Source organism: Ostrea edulis, chromosome 2, assembly GCF_947568905.1.
Source record: "Ostrea edulis chromosome 2, xbOstEdul1.1, whole genome shotgun sequence".
NCBI classification, from domain to species: Eukaryota; Metazoa; Mollusca; class Bivalvia; order Ostreida; family Ostreidae; genus Ostrea; species Ostrea edulis.
The window spans coordinates 85,067,029-85,091,019 of NC_079165.1; the positions used below are offsets into that span (position 1 = coordinate 85,067,029).

Sequence of the window (23,991 nt, forward strand, 5' to 3'; positions counted from 1 at the left end):
CCTACATGTACCTACATCTTATTGAATCATTCATTTCTGAACAAATTTGAAATATCAGAACATCTTCCCCTGATATGTTGACCTTCCTTACGGTTAAGTACATTGGCAGTGATAAGTAATTTTATTCCTTATCAGTCATAACCTTACTTGCTGTCAACTGTTGACAATTATTAAGGATATTTTCCGGCACCATGGCGACTAAATATATTTGCATTTTCTTGGCCCTTGGGAATGTCTGTGGTGAGAAACCATTATTATTCGACATTGTGGAGAGAGAGAGAGAGAGAGAGAGAGAGAGAGAGAGAGAGAGAGAGAGAGAGAGAGAGTTAGTTCTTGTAGTTATCTTATTAAGATCGCAGACATGTTAAGGAGTATCATGATATCGCCAGCTTACTGTAGTACGACGCACTAAACAATGGTTGATCATTTTTCACTGAGACAGAATGAACAGTTATTTTAAAGAATGTTTACCCTCGCTGTTGCATTTTTGTGAAAACCTACCCGGACAAAGTTGGACAAAGGACTAAGTGCAGTATGGGTCATTGTTTGCCCCCATTCAGATATATGTGGTTTTCACTCTAAATTATCAACTGGAGGTAGGCTTTGTAATTTTTGTTGTGATGTCATGTTGCCTAGCAACAATTCATTCATTTACATGGGTAACGGCATATAAAATATATCATAACTGTAAAGTCTAATGGTATCAATAATGCACAAAATAATTTCATGTCCACGGACACCAGGAAAAACAAAGGAATGAACCCAAAAAGTGGGCGCAAAACTATCGAATATTAAGTTATATGCGTCGATGGGGATCATTTTAATGATAGATCAATAGCATACATATTGAAATTACTGGATAAGAAAGAACCTTGGGGTAGGCGAAAATAAAAGTTCTTGTGGTATGGTATATGCCCCTAATGTTATTATTACAGACAAAATTACTGGTTCCTTGATATATTTATTTTTAAATTAATCAAAACTTAGATTGCCATTCTTACCGGTTTGTATGCATTTTATTTTGCTATTCAACGAAACTACAATTTTCTGATGTCGACATATATATCGTTGTTTAAATATGTCTGTTAAAAAGGGTTACAACGTATGCATGTACCTTTTCTGTGACTATCAATCAAATCAAACCACATTGAGTGGAAATTAATAGTTGTCTTTTCTACTTTGAAACAGTAAAAGTACGAGTATTAAGTTACCTTAAATATCATTTTGCTATTTTCTAAGTCTTGCTGATTAAAAGGAATTTTTAAAAATGATCCCTAATGCATCCTTATTGTGGCCCCATCCTTTGTTTCTGTACAGTGGAGGGGGGGGGGACTAAATCAGTTAAATCGGGTTCTTAAAAAAGTCTCCCCATCTATTTTTAAATCACCTGTTCTGAACCCCCAAGGACTGGGATTGTCGGACAGAGTAAACCATCCGAAGATACTTCATATACGGGGGTCATCATTGGAACATTATTGTATATTGATTATTCACATAATCAAACTGTTTACACATTGTTGTGACAATTTCTGGTTTTGTTGTTCCAGAAAATAAGATATTGAAAACCATCTGAAAAATCTTAACCCCATTATTCCCGATAAGATCCTGACTTAAATTTATGGTAATGATTTAGATCAACTTGAATGTTTAATAATATATGATTTACATAATTATGTATATAAACTTTATTCAAAACAGGATTTACATCAATTTGAATATTCAATAAGATCGGTAAAGTTGGCTACTAGTAACCAGCTACTAGTAACTGGCTACTTAAAAAGAGAAAAGTTGGCTACTAGTAGCCAGCTACTTGAACCAGGAAAAGTTAGCTACTAGTAGCCGGTTACTAGTAACCAGCTACTAAAAGTATGAAAAGTTAGCTACTCGTAGCCAGCTACTACAAAATATAAAAGTTATAATTACTGAGTGATAGCTCGCTACCAGATAAAAGTTAATGAGTTTGAAAATTATTATCTATCAGATTTATTTCTAAAGAGGACGAGGAGTCGTATGAAATTTCATGCTCAATTATCCCCAATTACATAACATTGCAATGCAAAATACGAATAAACTTTTTCAACTGAGTGTTTACTTTAAAAGTGATACGGATTGAATTCAGACCTTCAATCATTTGATATACCATCCATTTTGAGATATCTGCTACTTTTACAATTTGATTCGAGTTACCCTGAAATTTCAACATAAGTGTGAATACCGTAAGAAACTTTATGTTTGTATTAGATATCTGACGAATTTACGACTATACATATGGCAAGAAGTGATAGATGGTGTTTTGGTACTCCACGAATTTTCAGATATCGCTCTTTAGGAAATCAGTTACTTATACATTTTGATTATCGGTACAATGAAATTTCAAGATCCGTGTGAATACCTTAAGGAACTCCGTATTTATATCATAAATTTAACTAACTTACAACGATACGTATGGCAAGTAGTGATATTGGGTATCGTGATATGTTATCAATTTTCAGATATCACGCTTAAGGAAGTCAGCTACATATACCTTTTGATGGCAGGTAAACTGAAATTTCAAGTTTTTCGCAAATATCTTAAGGAACTCTGTATTTGTATTAGATATCTGACTAATTTAAAACTACCCACGTGAAGTGGTGTGATATTAGATATCTTGATATGCCAACAATTTTCGGATATCATACTTAACGAAGTCAGCTACTTATACCTTTTGATTCCAGGTAACCTGAAATTTCAAGTTTTCCGTAGATATCTTAAAGAACGCCTTGTTTGTATTAGATATCTGACTAATTTATAACTATCCATATGAAGTGGAATGGTATTAGGTATCTTGACATGCCATAAATTTTCAGATATCACCCTTAAGGAAGTCAGCTACTTATACCTTTTGATTGCAGGTAACATGAAATTTCAAGTTTTCTACCAATATTTTAAGGAACTCTGGGTTTGTATTAGATATCTGACGAATTTACAATTATCAAAGTGAAGAAGAGTGATATTAGGTATCTTGACATGCCATCAATTTCCAGATATCACGCTTAAGGAAGTCAGCTACTTATACCTTTTGATTCCTGGTATCCTGAAATTTCAAGTTTTTCATAAATATCTTAAAGAACTCTGTGCTTGCATTAGATATCTGACGAGTTTACAACTATCCATGTGAAGTGGAGTGGTACTAGGTATCTTGATATGCCATTAATTTTGAGATACCACGCTTAAGGAAGTCAACTACTTATACCTTTTGATTGCAGGTAACCTGAAAATTAAACTTTTTAGAAAATATATTAAGGAACTCCGTCTTTGTTTGAAATATCTGATTAATTTACCAATGCACATATGACAAAATCTGATACTAGGTATTTTGATATGCCATCATTTTTCAGATATCACTCTTAAGGAAGTCAGCTACATATACCTTTTGATGGCAGGTAAACTGAAATTTCAAGTTTTTCGCAAATATCTTAAGGAACTCTGTATTTGTATTAGATATCTGACTAATTTAAAACTACCCACGTGAAGTGGTGTGATATTAGATATCTTGATATGCCAACAATTTTCGGATATCATACTTAACGAAGTCAGCTACTTATACCTTTTGATTCCTGGTAACCTGAAATTTCAAGTTTTTCATAAATATCTTAAAGAACTCCTTGTTTGTATTAGATATCTGACTAATTTACAACTATCCCTGTGAAGTGGAATGGTATTAGATATCTTGATATGCCATCAATTTTGAGATATCACCCTTAAGGAAGTCAGCTACTTATACCTTTTGATTACAGGTAACCTGAAATTTCAAGTTTTCAACAATATTTTAAGGAACTCTGAGTTTGTATTAGATATCTGACTAATTTACAATTATCAAAGTGAAGAAGAGTGATATTAGGTATCTTGACATGCCATCAATTTCCAGATATCACGCTTAAGGAAGTCAGCTACTTATACCTTTTGATTCCTGGTATCCTGAAATTTCACGTTTTTCATAAATATCTTATAGAACTATGTGCTTGTATTAGATATCTGACTAGTTTACAACTGTCCATGTGAAGCGGAGTGGTACTAGGTATCTTGATATGCCATAAATTTCCAGATATCACGCTTAAGGAAGTCAGCTACTTATACCTTTTGATTCCTGGTATCCTGAAATTTCACGTTTTTCATAAATATCTTAAAGAACTCTGTGTTTGTATTAGATATCTGACTAGTTTACAACTGTCCATGTGAAGTGGAGTGGTACTAGGTATCTTGATATGCCATAAATTTCTAGATATCACGCTTAAGGAAGTCAGCTACTTATACCTTTTTATTCCTGGTAACCTGAAATTTCAAGTTTTTCATAAATATCTTAAAGAACTCCTTGTTTGTATTAGATATCTGACAAATTTACAACTATCCATGTGAAGTGGAATGGTATTAGATATCTTGATATGCCATCAATTTTGAGATATCACCCTTAAGGAAGTCAGCTACTTATACCTTTTGATTACAGGTAACCTGAAATTTCAAGTTTTTCATAAATATCTTAAAGAACGCCTTGTTTGTATTAGATATCTGATTAATTTACAACTATCCATATGAAGTGGAGTGGTATTAGGTATCTTGACATGCCATCAATTTTCAAATATCACCCTTTAGGAAGTTAGCTACTTATACTTTTTGATTCTAAGTAACCTGAAATTTGAAGTTTTCCGTAAATATCTTGAGGATCTCTGCGTTTGTATTAGATATCTGACTAACTTACAACCACCCACGTGAAGAAGAGTGATATTAGGTATCTTGATACCTATTATCATACCTCTTCACGTGGATAGTAGTTTACAATTCATATAAAGCTCTGTAATATCGGCAAAGATAAATTAGTCAAGTATCTAACATATCTATCTGACAATTGATTGCATTTCAAGATACCTAATACCACTCCTCTTCAGGTTGAAAGTAGATAATTAGTCTGATATCTAATACAAGCACAAAGTTCCTTAAAAGATATCTACAAAACATTTGAAATTTCAGGTAACCAGGAATCAAAAGGTCTAAGTAGCTAACTTCCTTAAGCGTGATATCTGAAAATTGATATCATAATAAGATACTTAATATCACTCCTTGTCATATGTGAGATGGTAAATTAGTGATATATCTAATATAAACGCAGAGTTCCTTAAGATATGACGGAAAACTTGAAATTTCAGTCTACCTAGAATCAAATGGTATAAGTAGCTGACTTCCTTAAACGTGATATTAGAAAATTGATGGCATATCAAAATACCTAATATCACATCTTGTCATGTGTGCATTGGTAAATTAATCAAATATCTAAAACAAACACGGAGCTCCTTAAAATATTTTCTAAAAACTTGAAATTTCAGGTTACGTGCAATCAAAATGTACAAGTAGCTGACTTCATTAAGCGTGATATCTCAAAATTGAAGGCATATCAAGATACTTAATATAACTCCCTGTCATATGTGCATTGGTAAATTAATCAGATATCTAAAACAAAAACGGAAATCCTCAAAATATTTACTAAACACTTGAAATTTCAGTTTACCTGCAATCAAAATGTACAAGTAGCTGACTTCCTTAAGGGTGATATCTGAAAATTAATTGTATATCAAGATACCTAATATCACTCCTCTTCATGTGCATAGTTGTAAGTTAGTCAGATATCTAATACAAAAGCAGAGTTACTTAAGATATTTATGAAAAAGTTGAAATTTTAGGTGTCGAGGAGTCAAAAGGTATAAGTAGCTGACTTCCTTAAGGGTGATATCTGAAAATTGATGGCATATCAAGATCCCTAATATCACTCCTCTTCACGTGGATAGTTGGAACTTGGTCAGATATCGAATATAAACGCAGAGTTCCTTAAGATATCTACGGAAAACTTGAAATTTTAGGTTACCTGCAATCAAAAAGTATAAGTAGCCGACTTCCTTAAGCGTGATATCTCAAAATTGTTGGCATATGAATATACCTAATATCACACCTCTTCACGTGTATAGTTGTAAATTAGTCAGATATCTAATACAAATACAGAGTTCTTTAAGATATTTATGAAAAACTTGAAATTTCAGGATACCAGGAATCAAAAGGTATAAGTAGCTGACTTCCTTAAGCGTGATATCTGAAAATTTATGGCATGTCAAGATACCTAATATCACTCTTCTTCACTTTAATAATTGTAAATTCGTCAGATATCTAATACAAACTCAGAGTTCCTTAAAATATTGGTAGAAAACTTGAAATTTCATGTTACCTGCAATCAAAAGGTATATGTAGCTGACTTCCTTAAGAGTGATATCTGAAAAATGATGGCATATCAAGATACCTAGTATCAGATTTTGTCATATGTGCATTGGTAAATTAATCAGATATTTCAAACAAAGACGGAGTTCCTTAATATATTTTCTAAAAAGTTTAATTTTCAGGTTACCTGCAATCAAAAGGTATAAGTAGTTGACTTCCTTAAGCGTGGTATCTCAAAATTAATTTAATAGCATATCAAGATACCGAGTACCACTCCACTTCACATGGATAGTTGTAAACTCGTCAGATATCTAATACAAGCACAGGGTTCTTTAAGATATTTATGAAAAACGTGAAATTTCAGGATACCAGGAATCAAAAGGTATAAGTAGCTGACTTCCTTAAGGGTGATATCTGAAAATTGATGGCATATCAAGATACCTAATACCATTCCACTTCACATGGATAGTTATAAATTAGTCAGATATCTAATACAAACAAGGCGTTCTTTAAGATATCTACGGAAAACTTGAAATTTCAGGTTACCTGGAATCAAAAGGTATAAGTAACTGACTTCGCTAAGTATGATATCCGAAAATTGTTGGCATATCAAGATATCTAATATCACACCACTTCACGTGGGTAGTTGTAAATTAGTCAGATATCTAATACAAATACAGAGTTCCTTAAGATATTTGCGAAAAACTTGAAATTTCAGTTTACCTGCAATCAAAAGGTATATGTAGCTGACTTCCTTAAGAGTGATATCTGAAAAATGATGGCATATCAAGATACCTAGTATCAGATTTTGTCATATGTGCATTGGTAAATTAATCAGATATTTCAAACAAAGACGGAGTTCCTTAATATATTTTCTAAAAAGTTTAATTTTCAGTTTACCTGCCATCAAAAGGTACATGTAGCTGACTTCCTTAAGCGTGATATCTGAAAATTGATGACATATCACGATACCCAATATCACTACTTGCCATACGTATCGTTGTAAGTTAGTTAAATTTATGATATAAACACGGAGTTCCTTAAGGTATTCACACGGATCTTGAAATTTCATTGTACCGATAATCAAAATGTATAAGTAACTGATTTCCTAAAGAGCGATATCTGAAAATTCGTGGAGTACCAAAACACCATCTATCACTTCTTGCCATATGTATAGTCGTAAATTCGTCAGATATCTAATACAAACATAAAGTTTCTTACGGTATTCACACTTATGTTGAAATTTCAGGGTAACTCGAATCAAATTGTAAAAGTAGCAGATATCTCAAAATGGATGGTATATCAAATGATTGAAGGTCTGAATTCAATCCGTATCACTTTTAAAGTAAACACTCAGTTGAAAAAGTTTATTCGTATTTTGCATTGCAATGTTATGTAATTGGGGATAATTGAGCATGAAATTTCATACGACTCCTCGTCCTCTTTAGAAATAAATCTGATAGATAATAATTTTCAAACTCATTAACTTTTATCTGGTAGCGAGCTATCACTCAGTAATTATAACTTTTATATTTTGTAGTAGCTGGCTACGAGTAGCTAACTTTTCATACTTTTAGTAGCTGGTTACTAGTAACCGGCTACTAGTAGCTAACTTTTCCTGGTTCAAGTAGCTGGCTACTAGTAGCCAACTTTTCTCTTTTTAAGTAGCCAGTTACTAGTAGCTGGTTACTAGTAGCCAACTTTACCGATCTTATTCAATACATGATTTAGATTAATTTTAATATTCAATACAATGATTCAAATCAACTTGAATGTTTAATACATATTTTACATAAACTTCAATATTCAGTACATGATTTAGATCAATTTGAATATTCAATACATGATTTAGATCTCCGGATTGTGATAGAATCCTATGGTTAGATCTTTTTTTTTCCGGATTGTGACAAAACACTACGTTGAGATCTTTTTTCTCCAAATGTTGTACCTGTTATATTTATCATTTCTGACTCGATGGGATTTTACAATTCTTTTTAATCCCATCAATATCTTTTACAATATGCTAAATGTTTCCCAGATATAATTGGCCCCAAGGATCTGGAGAAGTGAAATAAGAGTACCGTAAACGGTGCATCTTACGCCCGTCACACAGTGATGACAAAATTTCAGTGTAATATCTGTATCCATAATGAGAAAAAGTCCAGAAAACTATCTGACCTACTTTTAGCCCTAAAGTATGTCACGGTGCACCAATCCAGCTGAAATGCAAACTGAATTTGTATCAATCCGAGAGGAATCTTGTGACTAAATTTCAGGACAATATCTGTATCCGTTTTCAGCTGAAATGCAGGCTCACTTTTACGTTTCTTTAGGGGGAAATTGTGACCAAATTCCAACGATGTATATGCATCCGTTACGGAAAAATTCTGGAAAACATGACCTCGAACGGACACACGGACGGACCAATCCAGCTGAAAGGCAAACTGATCTTGTAGAAGAAGAAGCTTGCGTCTAATTTTCAGGGCAATAACTGTATTAATAAAGAAAAAAGTCTGGAAAACTTATTGACATAGTTATAGCCCTAATGAAGGCCACAGTGCACCAATCCACCTGAAATGCAAACTCACTCTTACACTTCTAAAGAGAGAAAATGTGACCATTTCAATGCTTTATATGCATTCCTTACGAAAAAAAGTCCGGAAATCATGATCTTGGATGGACGGACGGACGCATGGACAGTGCTATAACATAATATGTCCCGACTGACGTCGGGCGTATAAAAAGTGAAAACTTAAAAGATAGGTAGCGTAATTTTGATAAGAAATGTTTACATTTAGCCTATGTCCAGTTAAGATAAAACTCAATCTGATTAAGATTAGATCCTATGATCCGCTAATCTACTATCACTACACCTATGTGTAGGGGTCTAATTTTAATTAGATTGGATAAATCTATACGCTAAAAATAAAAACAAATACACATGTAAATCACATTTGTGGAGTCATCTCCCTTAATTTTCGTACACTTAACAGATTCCAGGCGGCCGTCTCTAGATGAACTCTTAGGTCAGCATATGCTACAGCGACTACTACGTCAGACGTCAGGATCCTCGACCTCTTCAGGTATCTATAGCAACCCTGCACCAGTGTTATTTGTTAGGAGAGTTATGTCCCTTGTAGAAACTTTCGCTCATGTCTAGTCGTTATCAGCTTTATGTGATTTAGATATAAGCTAGGTGCTAAAGGTCATTCTGTGGTGAGGGTGACACTGGATCTACTGGTGAGAAACTGGTATGGAAACAGTCGCCCAAGGTCTGGCATGGGCGGGGTTCGAACCCAAACCCTTCTGATCACGAAGCGGGGTACAATGCTTGTTAAAACTCGAGCTTTAATGGATTAGGGTGCAGCTGTATATAGAGAATGCATTTTATTGTAGTGTCAATGCGTTCTTCTGAAAGTTTGGAGCAGATATTTTTGCATTGATCTGTACGAGTACAAAGTCAATATTAAGTATAGCATACACTGCTACACACGTCACACCTGTCATTTCAGAAATAAACCACAAAATTAACCTACAACTAAATAAGAATTATCATTTCTGAAATCTACTTACAGCATCCTCAAATTCTTTTACTTCCCTTGCGGGCGGTGGATTCAGTCCTGGCACCCTAACCGGGAGCGGTACTGGATCGCTAGGAGCAAGTAGCTTCAATCCAAACCAATTCAATGCAATGATGGGGCAATCATCAACTGGTTTCTCAAGCGGATCTTTCGGTAATTTTGGATCAGGGAATAATATGGGATCCGGATTTGGATCATCTGGAAGTGGAAGTGCATCTGGTTTTGGTTCTTCATCAGGATTTGGATCATCCGGAAGTTCCTCTTCATCTGGAGGATTTGGATCAACTTCTTTTGGATCTGGATCATCCATGGGATCAGGATTAAATACAGGGTCTTTTGGAGGCTCTGCTAGTTCATCAAACTTTGGAATGGGATCCGGTACAACTGGGTCTGGTTCATCATCAGGGACTGGATCTGGTTCGTCTACCAAGGGATCAGGATTTAATTCAGGATCATTCGGTAGTTCGGGTTTTGGTGTGGGATCTACTTCAACTGGAACAGGTTCGTCGTCAACAACAGGATCTGGGTTTTCCTCTATGGGATCATTTGGAAGTTCAGGCGCTGGATCGGGTTCATCATCTGCAGCAGCTATGGGTTCAGGATCGTCAAGCACTGGTGGATTTAATGTGGGAAGTTTTGGTATGGGTTCGAGTGCCCAGAATACTTCTATGAGCGGATTTGGAATGGGGAATTCTGGAAGTTCTGCAGGAGGAACAGGGAGTTTAAGTTCAGGTTCATTTGGGTCGAGTACGTCTGGGTCTTCGTCTACAGGGTTTGGGTTTGGAAATTCAGGATTCGGAACAGGATCTAGCTCTTCATCATCTAGCTCCGGTTTTGGGTCTGCTTCTGGATTTGGATCATCAAGTTCAGGTGGAAGTTCGGGTTCGTTGGCTTCAGGATTTGGGTCAACCTCAGGGAAAACAAACGGTACTTTAGGTAAAACCCCTACCTCTTATTCTACTAGTAATGGACCGGGAACGGGAAATGGTCGTTTTGATTACAGTAATAATTTTGGAAGTCAAAGTGCTTCTACGGGCTTTGATGCATTCAGCAGCAATGCTTTGAGCAAACCTGGAAGTGGATTTATTAGACCGAGTTTGCTGGATGCGAGTTTTGGTTCAGGAATGCCAAAGGGTGGAAGTTTTGCTGACGGAATAAAGGGTTATAACACGGATGCGTCAGTACCTGGGGGTTCTGCAGGAAGTGGTGGTGCTCAAACAGGAGGAAATGCAGGGGCCACATCTAGCAGCATCAGTAGCGCTGTAGGTAGTAAACTGGGTATTTCTAGCTCTGGAAGTAGTGGGGTAGCAAGCAAAGGAGACGATGGATCAACACTTAGTGGATTTGTTGGGAGCTTTACTGGTAATAATCTTGGAAATGTTTCCAATACTGGGGGATTTTCATCATTAGACAAAGGAACTGGTGGAAGCAGCGCTGGGGGAGGCTCTAGCTCCGTAACAGGCGGAAGCGCTACTTCTTTTGGAAGCAGTGGAAGTGCCTCGGTAGGAGGTTCTAGTAGTTCCACAGGGGGAAGTGCAGCGTCGTTTGGAAACAGTGGAAGCAGTTCAGTAAATGCGTTTGGCAACAGTGGAACAGGTGGTTTCGGCTCTAGTGGATTTGGCAGTGGTTCGAATGGCTTTGGATCTAGTTCAAGTGGTAGTGGTTTTGGATCTGGAGGATTTGGAGGAAGTGGTACCAGCTCAAGCGGGTTCGGATCTGGTGGATTCGGTGGAAGCTCAAGTGGAACAGGTTCAGCGGATGGTTTCGGATCCGGTGGAAGCAGTTCAGGGTCTACGGCTTTTGGTGGAGGTGGAGACAGTTTTGGAGGAGCTTTTGGATCTAATACAGGGGGTTTCGAAAGTGGAAGTGGGTTTTCTTACACTGACAATTCAATGAGCAAAGGTGTCCATGACACACACGCTGGAGGCGGGCCAGTGTAAAATGTGGAAGTTAACTGAAACAACGTCCTGTAAACTTGATTCTAGTACTATCATTCATAAATACTGATTTCTCTATGTCGACGAGTTTGAACTTTTATTTCACGGTCTGAACAAACAATGTGTAGTATAGAACAAAATAATGATGGTCTGTGGGGAAAAGTAGCTTATAGTCGTACTGAATAATGATTTTATGCAAAACATGACATTTTATTCCTCTTCCTTTCCTCCTAGTGTTTCTCTCTACCCTGTTTACCGCCTTGCTGGGTTTTTTGGTTTTTTTATCGCTGACCATCCATGCTTTCACGTATATCACCATGTTATTGTTTACTCTCTAACGTCAGCTTGTGACGTCATATGAGCATGAATAGTCCAAAATGAGGCGTTCACTATCCAACTCGGACAAGAAATTATTATATAGGAAATAGTTTAATCACTTTTTAATGCGATCGAGTTAAATTGCATAATTTACATAACTTGCATCACTTATATAGTTTGATATAAAGCGCATGCTTATTTTCCTGGGGTAATATCCTATTAATACGGCGTTTATGGCTTAAGGAATTTTGTTCACTGTTTAATGTTGCGTTAAAGGAATTTAACTCAGAAGTTCCACAATTTTGTACCTATACATGGCATTAAGGCTGTAGTAGGGAGGGATCTTGATCATGTCAATGCTATGTTGTGACACGGGACCTCCATTCTGTGGGTCATATCCGAAAGACTCGTGATTTTCCTTTGAATTCAAATCAAATGTCAGATGTTTGACAAAAGAGCAGTCATTACTTGTGAAATACGTTGTATGTTCGATTCTGTCATGTAGTTCGAGAATAGAATCTTGAACCTCACGTTGCAATGCAAGAGCTCTAATGACGTGCTTTCCTCGGCAACAGTTTATTCATTTCACCTAATCAAGCACAACCTTGGTCCAAATTATCCACCTTTCTATTTTTCAAACTTCAGTATCATAGATTCATAGATACGTCAGCAAAAATTGAGTGAACTCCAAGTTGGACTTATCTAATATTATATACACTGTAAGAGAGATAGAAAGATTGATTGCATCTTGCTTAACGTCTCTCTCTCTCGAGAATTTTTCACTATTATGGAGACGTCACCAAGACCGGTGAAGGGCTTCAAATTAAGGCCTACCGGTATACTCAGCGCTTATTAGAGTGTAAACCATTGATTGATTGATTGTATTTTGTTTAACGTCTCTTTCGAGAATTTTTCACTATTATGGAGACGTCACCAAGACCTGTGAAGGGCTTCAAATTTAGGCCTTTGCTCGGCGTTTACGGCCTTTCAGCAGTGAGAGTTCTTTAGCGTGCCACACCTATTGCGAAACGGGACATCCGTTTTTAAGGTCATCTCCGAGGACCCGTGACATACACACCTGATGCCGAACGTTTGGCGATGGAACTGCCACTACCTGTTTTAAGGGGGTACTGTACATCGTTATAATGTCTGACTTCCTTTTAAAACATGGTGGAAAATATAAATATCAGCAATATTTGTCTATTCATTTAAAAATTTCTCGCATAGCTGAGTAGCTCAGTGGGTTAGCACGTCGATTGCTGAAATGTAGATCGCGTGTTCGAGTCTAGCAGGGTTTTAAATTTTTCTCAGATTGGTTTAAACTAAAACTGTAATTTTTGACTAAATAAAGTAAATTTGAAAGTTTTCAATTTCAAAATATTGTTGCACATATCCACCTTTTTTCGTCCATATCAAATTATCTGGTGTAGCATACCTCCTTAACGACTTATTGTTCGCGGCCGGGATTCGAATCCCGGCCTTCCGCATGCGGGGCGAACGCTCTAACCTCTAGGCCACCGAGGCGGTTGAGTGAGAGAGAGCGGGGGGGGGGGGAGATAGATAGAGAAAGAGAGAGAGAGAGAGTTTCCGTGAAATATTCCACAGAAAGGCCGAGGAAATCCGATTACTTTAGAAGTAGGCGTTACACTGTGATTAGTTGCAGTGCAACATGTACATTAATCTCGGTTGAGATTCGGCTCAGCTGAATATTTGGACTGACGCCTTCACCGAATCTCGGAGCAGTCCTTCTTAATTCACCTCTGGAAATTTAGTTTCAGCTTCGGTCGATTCTAGCAATTAATGTGCACTTTGGTGACACTGCTGTTCGCTTCAAATAAGTGATTTACCGTCTACGTTTGAAAACCCCAAAATGAAAATAGGCATTAAATTTTCCGTTCAAATGAAGACTTCCATGGCACAATATTTTATCTCCTGGAATTGAAGAGTTCGTATTTAGTTACTGATACAATGTACATGCATCTCTACATACCTACTTGCATGTTGCTAATTTAAAAACAACCTATAGGAACTCTTCAATTTTGGGAGATAAAATATTGCGCTATGGACGTCTTCATTTGAACGGGGAAATTAGCGATAGTTTATTTTATGGAATTCACATACTTAGATGGTAAGTAATGCAGTATTAATAGTGATACAGATTTGGTTTAATAGTCAACTAACTGATCTGAAGCGAGCTAATTGCACATTAATTGCTAGAATCGGTCGAAGCTGAAAGTAAATTTTCAGACATGAATTATGAAGGGCTGCTCCGAGTTTCGGTGAAGGCGTCAGTCCAAATATTCAGGTGAGCCGAATCTCAGTCGAGATTACATATGCATATGCATGAAAGGTGAAGGTAACGAGCAGTGATCTATCTCATAACTCCTGCGAGCAATACAAAATAGAGAGTTAGCTAAACACGGACCCATAGATCCATATACCAGAGGTGGGATCAGGTGCCTATGAAGAGTAAACATCCCCTGTTGACAGGTCACACCCGTCGTGATCCCTATATCTTGATCAGGGAAACGGAGTTATCTGTAGTCAAAATTAGTGTGCCAAGAACCCATTTGACAATGATAGGCTGTATTGGCAAACTAGATTGTTATAACGAGGCATGAATTAGTAAAATATATCATTTATATTTTTCTCTTAAGGTGGCTCACTACATCATGAAAGAGTTTCTCAAATCAGCATGAAATGATTTGATTATGAAAGATATGGTGATATATAATGAATACAAATGTCAAAATGGCGGAATATATGCAATATTATTTTAGATTTTAAAAAACAAGATGTTCAACAACAACAACAACAACAACAACAACAACAAAAAATTCCAGTACATATGAACAAAAGACCCTGGTGGATTTGTACTCGGGATCTGCGTTTTATCAGACACTCAGCTGTAGCTCAGTGACTGAGCTACGATGGTAGACAAACAACTCGATCGATACAAATAATTTCACAAAACATTTAAATCGCCATCTTGTGACGTGGTGTCATAAAGATGTAATAGTATTAGGTTTTGATAATCCATTACTGACAAATATATGTTTTTATATTCATACATATTTACATCTTAGATCCACCCCTTTATTTACACCGTTACACAAAGGTACACTTACAATTTATATACCTTGGGGGCTTTGATCATGGATCTAAGTGTGGTCATTTTGTATGAAGAGTTTTTATTGGTCAGTGATTGTCAAGTTGCATTTGGTTGGTTTTCTCTGTTCTATAGTTTTACCACCAGTTTTGAGCAGTATTAATATTATTCAGAAGCTAGGTAGACATTTGAATAGACGTGATTTTTAGAAAGAGTTTAATACTGACAGCAGACTGCAAAATCCTTAATTTCTGGCAAGTAACATATTTATACTAATTCCTATTGCTACTAGTTAATTAAAAGTCTATTCTGTATATTTGCAATATAAATTTCCCATTTGCATTTTTACTAAATGACTGAAAGAATGAATGAATGAGTCAAACTTATTCCTTATAATGATTAAAGAATTCAGTTATATATATTACTACAGTATATTGTAAGGTGATATAAATCAGTTTACATAGATTTTATGCTGAACAAAAGTATCTGATGACTTTGTTCAAAATGAGCAATTAGATAGTCAGTTTAATTTATGAAAGTGATTTTACATTGTACATACATGGTACTTTATTGAATTATAGAGTTAATCCTTGAATCCTGATAATATTGTCCGAGCTGTAAATTTACCGAGGGAAGCTTCTTTCCATAGAAGGGTATGACAATATTGTTTTATTTCATTGATTACCTTTTATGAATATTCACGGGAGAAATACTATTTTGCAAAATGATGTATCTTTAGAGTTACCTCCCTTAAATGATAAACGTATCTTGATGGAAATCATTAAGAATAAATATCGTTTAACATAGGCTTTGGTTGTTAAGTTAGTATTATATCGTTGTTTTATCATATTTCAGAGCTATCTTTAGAGATATATTGTCAAGTCCAATCACTGTGTCCGAATAAATATATATTGAGACCTAAACCCTATATAACAGGCACTTGTTTCTGTAAATGACTTATGACCTCTGTATACTAATAACAACACTAGTATACAGAGGTCATAAGTCATTTACAGAAACAAGTGCCTGTGCCCTATAGGCGTTTTGTTACTCATTCTTGTTGGGAGAAACCCTGTTACAAAGAGTATATACATGTATAACCTTAATGTAGTGAACTACCTTAAATTACTTGAAAAGACGCTTTGTTCAGATATGAACGAAATTATTAAAGTGGTTATATTATATGAAAATAGACCGTAAAATTCCGGGCCGGACTTAACCTGGTTTGACCGGAAGTAAACTGTTGTGCGATGCTTTCTGTATAACATTGGCTTGGTTTAACATACTTGCATGGAACACGATTTCTATCAACAGACAGTGTATATGGTTAATGTGCTGTTAGTTGTTTAGTTTATATAACAAATACCATGTCCGATTATTGTTCAAGCACTTAGTTAACTAAGACCCGGATATATGTGGTCAATCCTCATTATTCAGCCAAACAAATTCTTTTATGTTGTGTCTATTTTGATTGACGGAGAAATGCGTACTTCGCTGTAGTCGCATGCAAATATTGACAAGTGGCCATCGACAAATATCACACCTGTATTCATTATCGGACGTTATATTGCAGGTTAATATTATATGAATATCGGACTGTACGTATCATCCTAGCTATCTGAAAAGTAACGAGAAAAGGTTTATATAAGCTAAGGCAATAGTCGTGTATGGATATTGCAAAACTTATCTGTATAATCATCACGACAGAGTTATCATCGTTAAATAAGTCTTTAATCGGTGTCGCTGGGTCAACAGTACATGTACTAGTTTCAGTTCAAATTCATTTAAATTATAGGGATGAATTTCATATCATTTCTAGAATTTCATAAAATTTCTAGATTACTCCGAATGCTTAAATGATAACATCAGATACTCTTCTTCTAGTAAACGAATTTATTTCAAAGAAACAAAACGCGAATGTTTCAACCACCATCTTCAATACAGTATCAAAATACATGCACTGGTCAGTCACTGTCGGTAACCCTCGGATACTGGTCATTCACTGTCGGTAACCCTCAGATACTGTCGGTAACTCTCGGATACTGGTCAATCACTGTCGGTAACTCTCGGATACTGGTCAATCACTGTCGGTAACTCTCGGATACTGGTCAATCACTGTCGGTAACTCTCGGATACTGGTCAATCACTGTCGGTAACCCTCGGATACTGATCAATCACTGTCGGTAACTCTCGGATACTGGTCAATCACTGTCGGTAACTCTCGGATACTGGTCAATCACTGTCGGTAACTCTCGGATACTGGTCAATCACTGTCGGTAACTCTCGGATACTGGTTAATCACTGTCAGTAACCCTCGAATACTGGGCTGCGTTCAAGATCGTAGCGGCTACGTAGGACTCGGTAGCGCTTCGATCTTGAACGATGTGCTAGGCTAGCCCTACGTAGGGATAACAAGCGTTAATCCATACAGTGCGTTCAATATACCTAGATATCTAGCCTAGCAGCTAGGCTAGCCGCTATAATCTTGAATGCAGCCCTGATCAATCGCTGTCGGTAACCCTCGGATAATGGTTAATCACTGTCGGTAACCCTCGGATACTGATCAATCACTGTCGGTAACTCTCGGATACTGGTCAATCACTGTCGGTAACTCTCGGATACTGATCAATCACTGTCGGTAACCCTCGGATACTGATCAATCACTGTCGGTAACTTTCGGATACTGATCAATCACCGTCGGTAACTCTCGGATACAGGTTAATCAGGTCAAATACCACAACAAACGTTAAAGCATATACATGTCTTTGGTGTCTTTGATAAGTAGTCCGTGCTAAGACACGCCCTTTTCAAAAAGACGATTCAAATGAGTAGTATTTGTAGTGTAAACTATAATAGTTAAATTATATTTAGTATCTCTAATCCTAAATCTGTCAATCTCAAAACTATATGCCAAAAAATAAGATAAAATAGAATATTAAATTAAAGAAAGAAAAAACCTATCAAATGAAATATATCAAATTGTATTTGTAAAATCTGATGGCTGTATACTATAAAGACCTACACTGAAAGAAAAGATAAATCATGTTTTAATTTGCGCCATTTCAAAATAAAATGTTGTACTCTCTGTAGGAATCAGACCCTGGTAGAAGCAGGGAGGTTCCGTTACGTATCATGCATACTGTTCTACGGACCACGGTTTATGTGGGTCATATCGGAAAGTACAGATCTTCACGTACTGTCGTGGCATTCCCATCGGCGAACCAATGGTCTCCTTACGCTCCACTAGACGCGGGCAATAACCGCTATTACAATCACGAGACGCGGGCGATATCCGATTTGACATTCATGAAACGTTGGCAATATCCGCTCTTACAACTGCGTGGCACGGGCGATATCTGATTTGACGACGCGAGACGCGGGCAGCAATTCGTTATAGATACAAAAACTAAACTATTCAGTTATATCCTGTAATTTCACAACTTAATGAGTAATATTCTGTTTAGAATGGTATACACAGACAGGTGCCCGTGAAAGACATGCACTTGACATGTTATATGTGGGTAGATTAATCACAGATAAAACAAGTTCTCCCTCCAACCTTTGCACGCTCACCAACCAGATAACAGTACCTGGTCGTACCTCTTGGCTGGTCCCCCGTTCTCGTGATTAGTTTTGAAATCAAGTCACTCTTAATTTTTATTTTGTAATTGTCGAAAGGGCTTCTGAATCTTCAGTGTGAGAGACATTAACGTGAAAAACAGATGACTTTGTACGGGTGTGCCCAGTAGTAGCAGCAACAGGGGGACCAATAAATACTCATTTAGAATCTCGGACTACCTAATTTATAACCATGACTTTTTCAAAAAACTTGCCTTACCTTTTAACTATTTCCTGTTGTGTGTTATTGTGTTTCCTCAGTACTTCAACAGGTGAGTGCACTTAGCAGATTCAATGTGAGATTTCGTGAAATGTCGGTAAGAATTTACAATACTATAGACTTTTACATCGGAAATGATGGAGCGAAAACACGATTTTGAGTACGACTAACAGCTTTTCTTAAAAGGTAGTTTAAACTACTTACATGTACATGTATTCTTTGATACGCAGGGTGATAAAGCACCATTTAATGATGTACGATGTTTTATAACCATGTAATCCTTTTATATCTTTAAATCTTGATGGTTGTTATGATTCCTGGTCCTACTACATATATCTGTGTAAGTTACAGGAATTTACCAGATTAAATATAACTGGTATGAAGATCCAGACTTTAAAAAACAGGATCTAGATCCAGATTTCAATGTTAAATCTACTTAGAACGTTCTCTATATCCAGATTTCAATGTTAAATCTAGTAGCAACGTTCTCTAGATCCAGATTTCAATGTTAAATCTAGTAGCAACGTTCTCTAGATCCTAATTTCAATGTTATATCTACTTAGAACGTTTTCTAGATCCAGATGTCGATGTTAAATATACTAGCAAAGCTCTCTAGACCCAGACTTCAATGTTAAATCTATTAGGAACGTGATTTAGATCCAGATTTTAGCATGATCCACTGTTAAATCTCTAGCAAATTCTAGAAATAGATGCAAACATCAGTGTTAAATCCCCAAGCAACTGGATCTGGATCCAGATCTCAATGTGTATTGGCAATTGGTCTACACCTTCCAGACTTCAATCATATCATACACACCTCTACACTTCAATAATAACGGGGTAAGGATTGCTCTCTGTACTTCAGGATTATGATTTTTACGATAATGACAAATCCATAATTGTTCTCTCCGTAATGATTGACCAAATGATCTGGAAATGGAGCACTTTTTTTCTGAACAGCGGTAAAGTTTCGGCAAAGTCAAACTGGCTTGATTTTCCCTACGACGTTGTAGTCCATTTCATTCCTCTGTGACGCGCTGTATAGTTATTTAGATGATTTTAGAATATGTAAAAAAAAAAAAAAAAAAAAAAAAAAAAAATCGTTTTCAAAAACACAAAAACAACAGCCAATTGCTCGAAGAAATTTACTCTTAAACAATGTTAATTTCCGAGGAAATAGAACGAATTTTTAAGATGCATAAGATGAAAATTATATTTGAAATATTTTTTGAAAACAAATATAAGTAAAATAACTGACAATGAAAGTAAAAAAAAAAAAGAGAAGCTACTTTCAGTTTAACTCAATCGATGTTCTAGAAAAATCGTGAATTTCTCGGAAATGTGGGTACTGATTGCCTGTTCGTTAATATTAGAAGCTACAGGTACATGTATGGCGATGAGACAATATTGAGGGATTGTATACTAAGCAAAATAGATATAAGATAAAAATTGAAGATGGAAAATACAAGTCAAGAATCAATAAATACAAATACAAGGTACATAAATATAACATGAACTGCCACTCCGCAATCAACAAACAAGAATAGACTCATACAGGAATACCAGTGGGCGCTTAATCCACATGTATGTACAGTGTACTTCGGCGATAAACTATAGATAAAGCAATACTTGCTCTCATTCTTTTCTTTTTAAATGAAGTATCATACTAAATCATATCAATAAACATGCAAGTGTTATATACAATTCTAAAGAAAGCGTAAAAGAGAAGAAAATAATAGTAGTATTAACCTAGAAATAACGAAGTCTAACAGCTGCAATTTCATTTGCATTTATTATATACTATAAACAAAACAGTGCTGGATTTTAAAGCATGAGAAGGAAAACAATAGCTTGTTGTGGCCTCTACGATGTCTGTACTGTCTCGTGATTAGCAGACAATGTCTCACCTATCAACAATACTCATTTTCGTTCATATGTCAATTCGGTATATATACCAGTAAACTCTAAATGAAAGACACCACAGTTTTCCATATCTGCTTCATATTTTGATACTTTATTGAACTTGGATCTTAACGGTAAACTAACAAATCCACTTTATGAATGATAACTTCACGCGGTTCCTCTATCGTCAACTTCCCATATTTATGGTGGTTTGGTTTACGTTCCGTCGATAATTCTTCACGTCTCCAGTTGTACGTGAAGTGACACAAATGTAAACCTATTTTCTCAATCTGACTAAAGCCAGCCCCATATTATTCAATCCGTTGTAGGAAAACTAGGTGATTTAGTAGGGCTGGCTTTAGTCATCTTAGCGCTTACAGAAGTAGCAGTGAGGGTTCTTTAACGTTTATCGTACATGTCGCAACACGTGACCTCCGTTATTCAAAGTCCCGTGATTCTCACTTCTGAATGCCGAACGTTTGGTGAAGGAGCAGTCACTACCTTCATGTATGTTAACGTCTTAGGTTTGACGCGGCCATGACATGAGCGGGACTCGAACTCACGACATCCATGTTACGAAGCGAACGCTCTACCACTGAGCTACCGCGACCGGTTCCCATATTTAAGTAGTAATATTCTATTAGAACCCGCATATGGTGCTTGCGTCTCTCAATTCTGTTGTCGTTATAACGATCTAATTAACGAACACAACCTGTCTAATGGTCGAATGTTGACTGAAGTGTTTCATACCAATTTTAGGCCGTTCTTGGCACACTGATTTTGACTACGGATAACTTCGTTTACCTGATCAAGATATAGGGCTCACGGCGGATGTGACCGGTCGACAGGGGATGCTTACTCCTCTTAGACACCTGATGCCACCTCTGGTGAGTCCACGCCTGGAGGTTATATTTAACTTTTTTGAGCACCCAAACTCCGTGCTCTAAATCGTACTCATACTCAGAAGTGAAAGTTATAAAACTTGTTAAAAATCATTTGGAGTACATGCTCAAGATTTTTCGAGTATAATTCGGTGCTTGCTCAGAGTTTTACTCAAAACAAACATGGCTGAGTTTGAGTATGAGTACGGTAAAAGTTTTATAACTTCTAGGTCCGTGTTTGCCCTACTCTAAATTTTGTATTCTTTATAGCAATTATGAGATTGATAATTCATTGTTTATTATCTTCACCATTTCATGCAATAAATTTTGACGAAATCGTACAGTTCTCAAACGCATTAAAATAATTTTGTGACAATATTATATACGTCACTAGAATGCTATTGTTATTCTAACGTATGTTTCGTGATCCCGGGGCCGGTACACCAATCTGTCTCTTATTAGAACAGTTTTAGATTGTAAAATGGTTGAAGTCAATTCAACAGTCCACAGTGTTCAGTCAGATGTATTGGCATTACCTCTATCATTTTAAAGATAAGAAAACCGAACATCGATCCCGAGCATGTCATATCTCGCGACTATACCGGTCATCTAGATACCGTTCATGTCATATCTCGCGACTATACCGGTCATCTAGATACCGTTCATGTCAGATCTCTCGACTATACCGGTCATCTAGATACTGTTCATGTCATATCTCGCGACTATACCGGTCATCTAGATACCGAGCATGTCATATCTCGCGACTATACCGGTCATCTAGATACCGTTCATGTCATATCTCGCGACTATACCGGTCATCTAGATACTGTTCATGTCATATCTCGCGGCTATACCGGTCATATAGATACCGTTCATGTCATATCTCGCGACTATACCGGTCATCTAGATACTGTTCATGTCATATCTCGCGACTATACCGCTCATATAGATACCTTTCATGTCATATCTCGCGACTATACCGGTCATCTAGATACCGTTCGCGGTAGCTCAGTGATATTTAACGTTCACTTCGTAACCGGGAGGTCGTGTGTTCGAGCCCCGCTCGTACCAAGACGTAAATGTAGGTAGAGAATGCTCCTTTGCATACGCTTGGCCATCGTCGGAAACCCACGGTTGATTACGCTTCGTTCCTCTCTCCATCACGGATAGAGGAACCAAGCGTAATCAACCGTGGGTTTCCGATGATGACGCTCGGCATCTAGAAGTGAGAATCACGGGTCTTTCAGATATGACCTAAAACAAACGAAGGTCCCGTGTCGCGGCAGGTGTTGGAACGTTTATATAACAACCCGGGCCCTCACTGTTACGGCCGTAAGCGCCGAGCATAGGCCTAAATTTTGCAGCCCTTCACCGGCAATGGTGACGTCTCCATATGAGTGAAATATTTTCGAGAGGGACGTTAAACAATAATCAATCAATACTATTTGTCTGTTTGTTCCATTTTTGCCTGTTCATCATGTTTTGGTTGTTCGTTTTATTTTTATGCCCCTCTTTGAAAAAGAGGGGGCATATTGTTTTGCAACTGTCGGTCTGTCGGTCGGTCTGTAGACCATGTGTTGTCCGCTCAATATCTTTCGACCCCTTTGCTTGATAACAACCAAACTTGGGACAGGGATTGCCCCTAGTGAGTAGATGATCCTTATTGATTTTCAGGTCACATGGTCAAAGGTCAAGGTCAAACTGCTGGTCTTTATCCCTTGTGGTAGACCATGTGTTGTCCACTCAATAACTTTTGACCCCTATGCATGATAACTACCAAACTTGGTACAAGGGTTGCCCTTGGAGAGTAGATGATCCCTATTGACCTTCAGGTCACATGATCAAAGGTCAAGGTCAAACCTCTGGTCTTAAGTCCATGTGTTGTCCTCTCAATATCTTTTGACCCCTTTGCTTTATAATAGCCAAAATTGATACAGAGGCTTTCCTTAGAGAGTAGATGATCCCTATGGATTTTCAGGTCACGTGGTCAAAGGTCAAGGTCAAACTGCTGGTCTTAACCCCATGTGGTAGACCATGAGTTGTCCGCTCAATATCTTGAGAACCATTCACTTGATTGTAATGATATTTCATATGTGGGTTGGTTATAAAAAGAAGAGGACCCCTTTTGTTTTTCAGGTCAAAAGGTTAAAGGTCAAGGGTCAATCTACTCTGGGCATAGGAATATACT

At 36.9% G+C, this 23,991-nt stretch overlaps 2 protein-coding genes across 2 annotated transcripts in view; both read left to right on the plus strand.

Moving 5' to 3' along the window:
• Nucleotides 1-21: 21 nt before the first annotated feature.
• Nucleotides 22-11,833, plus strand: LOC125680824 (uncharacterized transmembrane protein DDB_G0289901-like). The gene is made up of 3 exons (XM_048920595.2): nucleotides 22-240; nucleotides 9,231-9,320; nucleotides 9,813-11,833. The coding sequence occupies exons 1-3, from the start codon at nucleotides 192-194 to the stop codon at nucleotides 11,756-11,758; spliced, it is 2,085 nt and encodes a 694-aa protein (XP_048776552.2). The 5' UTR covers nucleotides 22-191; the 3' UTR covers nucleotides 11,759-11,833.
• Nucleotides 11,834-18,758: 6,925 nt separating this feature from the next.
• The window catches only part of LOC125678524 (deleted in malignant brain tumors 1 protein-like), an 83,910-nt gene continuing 78,677 nt past the window's right edge, over nucleotides 18,759-23,991 (plus strand). Inside the window, exon 1 of the mRNA XM_056155246.1 lies at nucleotides 18,759-19,072. Within this exon, the coding sequence (XP_056011221.1) occupies nucleotides 18,994-19,072 (79 nt within the window). The 5' untranslated portion in view covers nucleotides 18,759-18,993. The remainder of the gene's footprint in view (nucleotides 19,073-23,991) is intronic.

Coding starts and splice junctions, on each gene's coding strand:
- LOC125680824 (XM_048920595.2), top strand. CDS start 192: ATGGCGACTAAATATATTTGCATTTTCTTGGCCCTTGGGAATGTCTGT. Junction 241..9,230: donor GGCCCTTGGGAATGTCTGTG/GTGAGAAACCAT, acceptor TACACTTAACAG/ATTCCAGGCGGCCGTCTCTA. Junction 9,321..9,812: donor AGGATCCTCGACCTCTTCAG/GTATCTATAGCA, acceptor ATCTACTTACAG/CATCCTCAAATTCTTTTACT.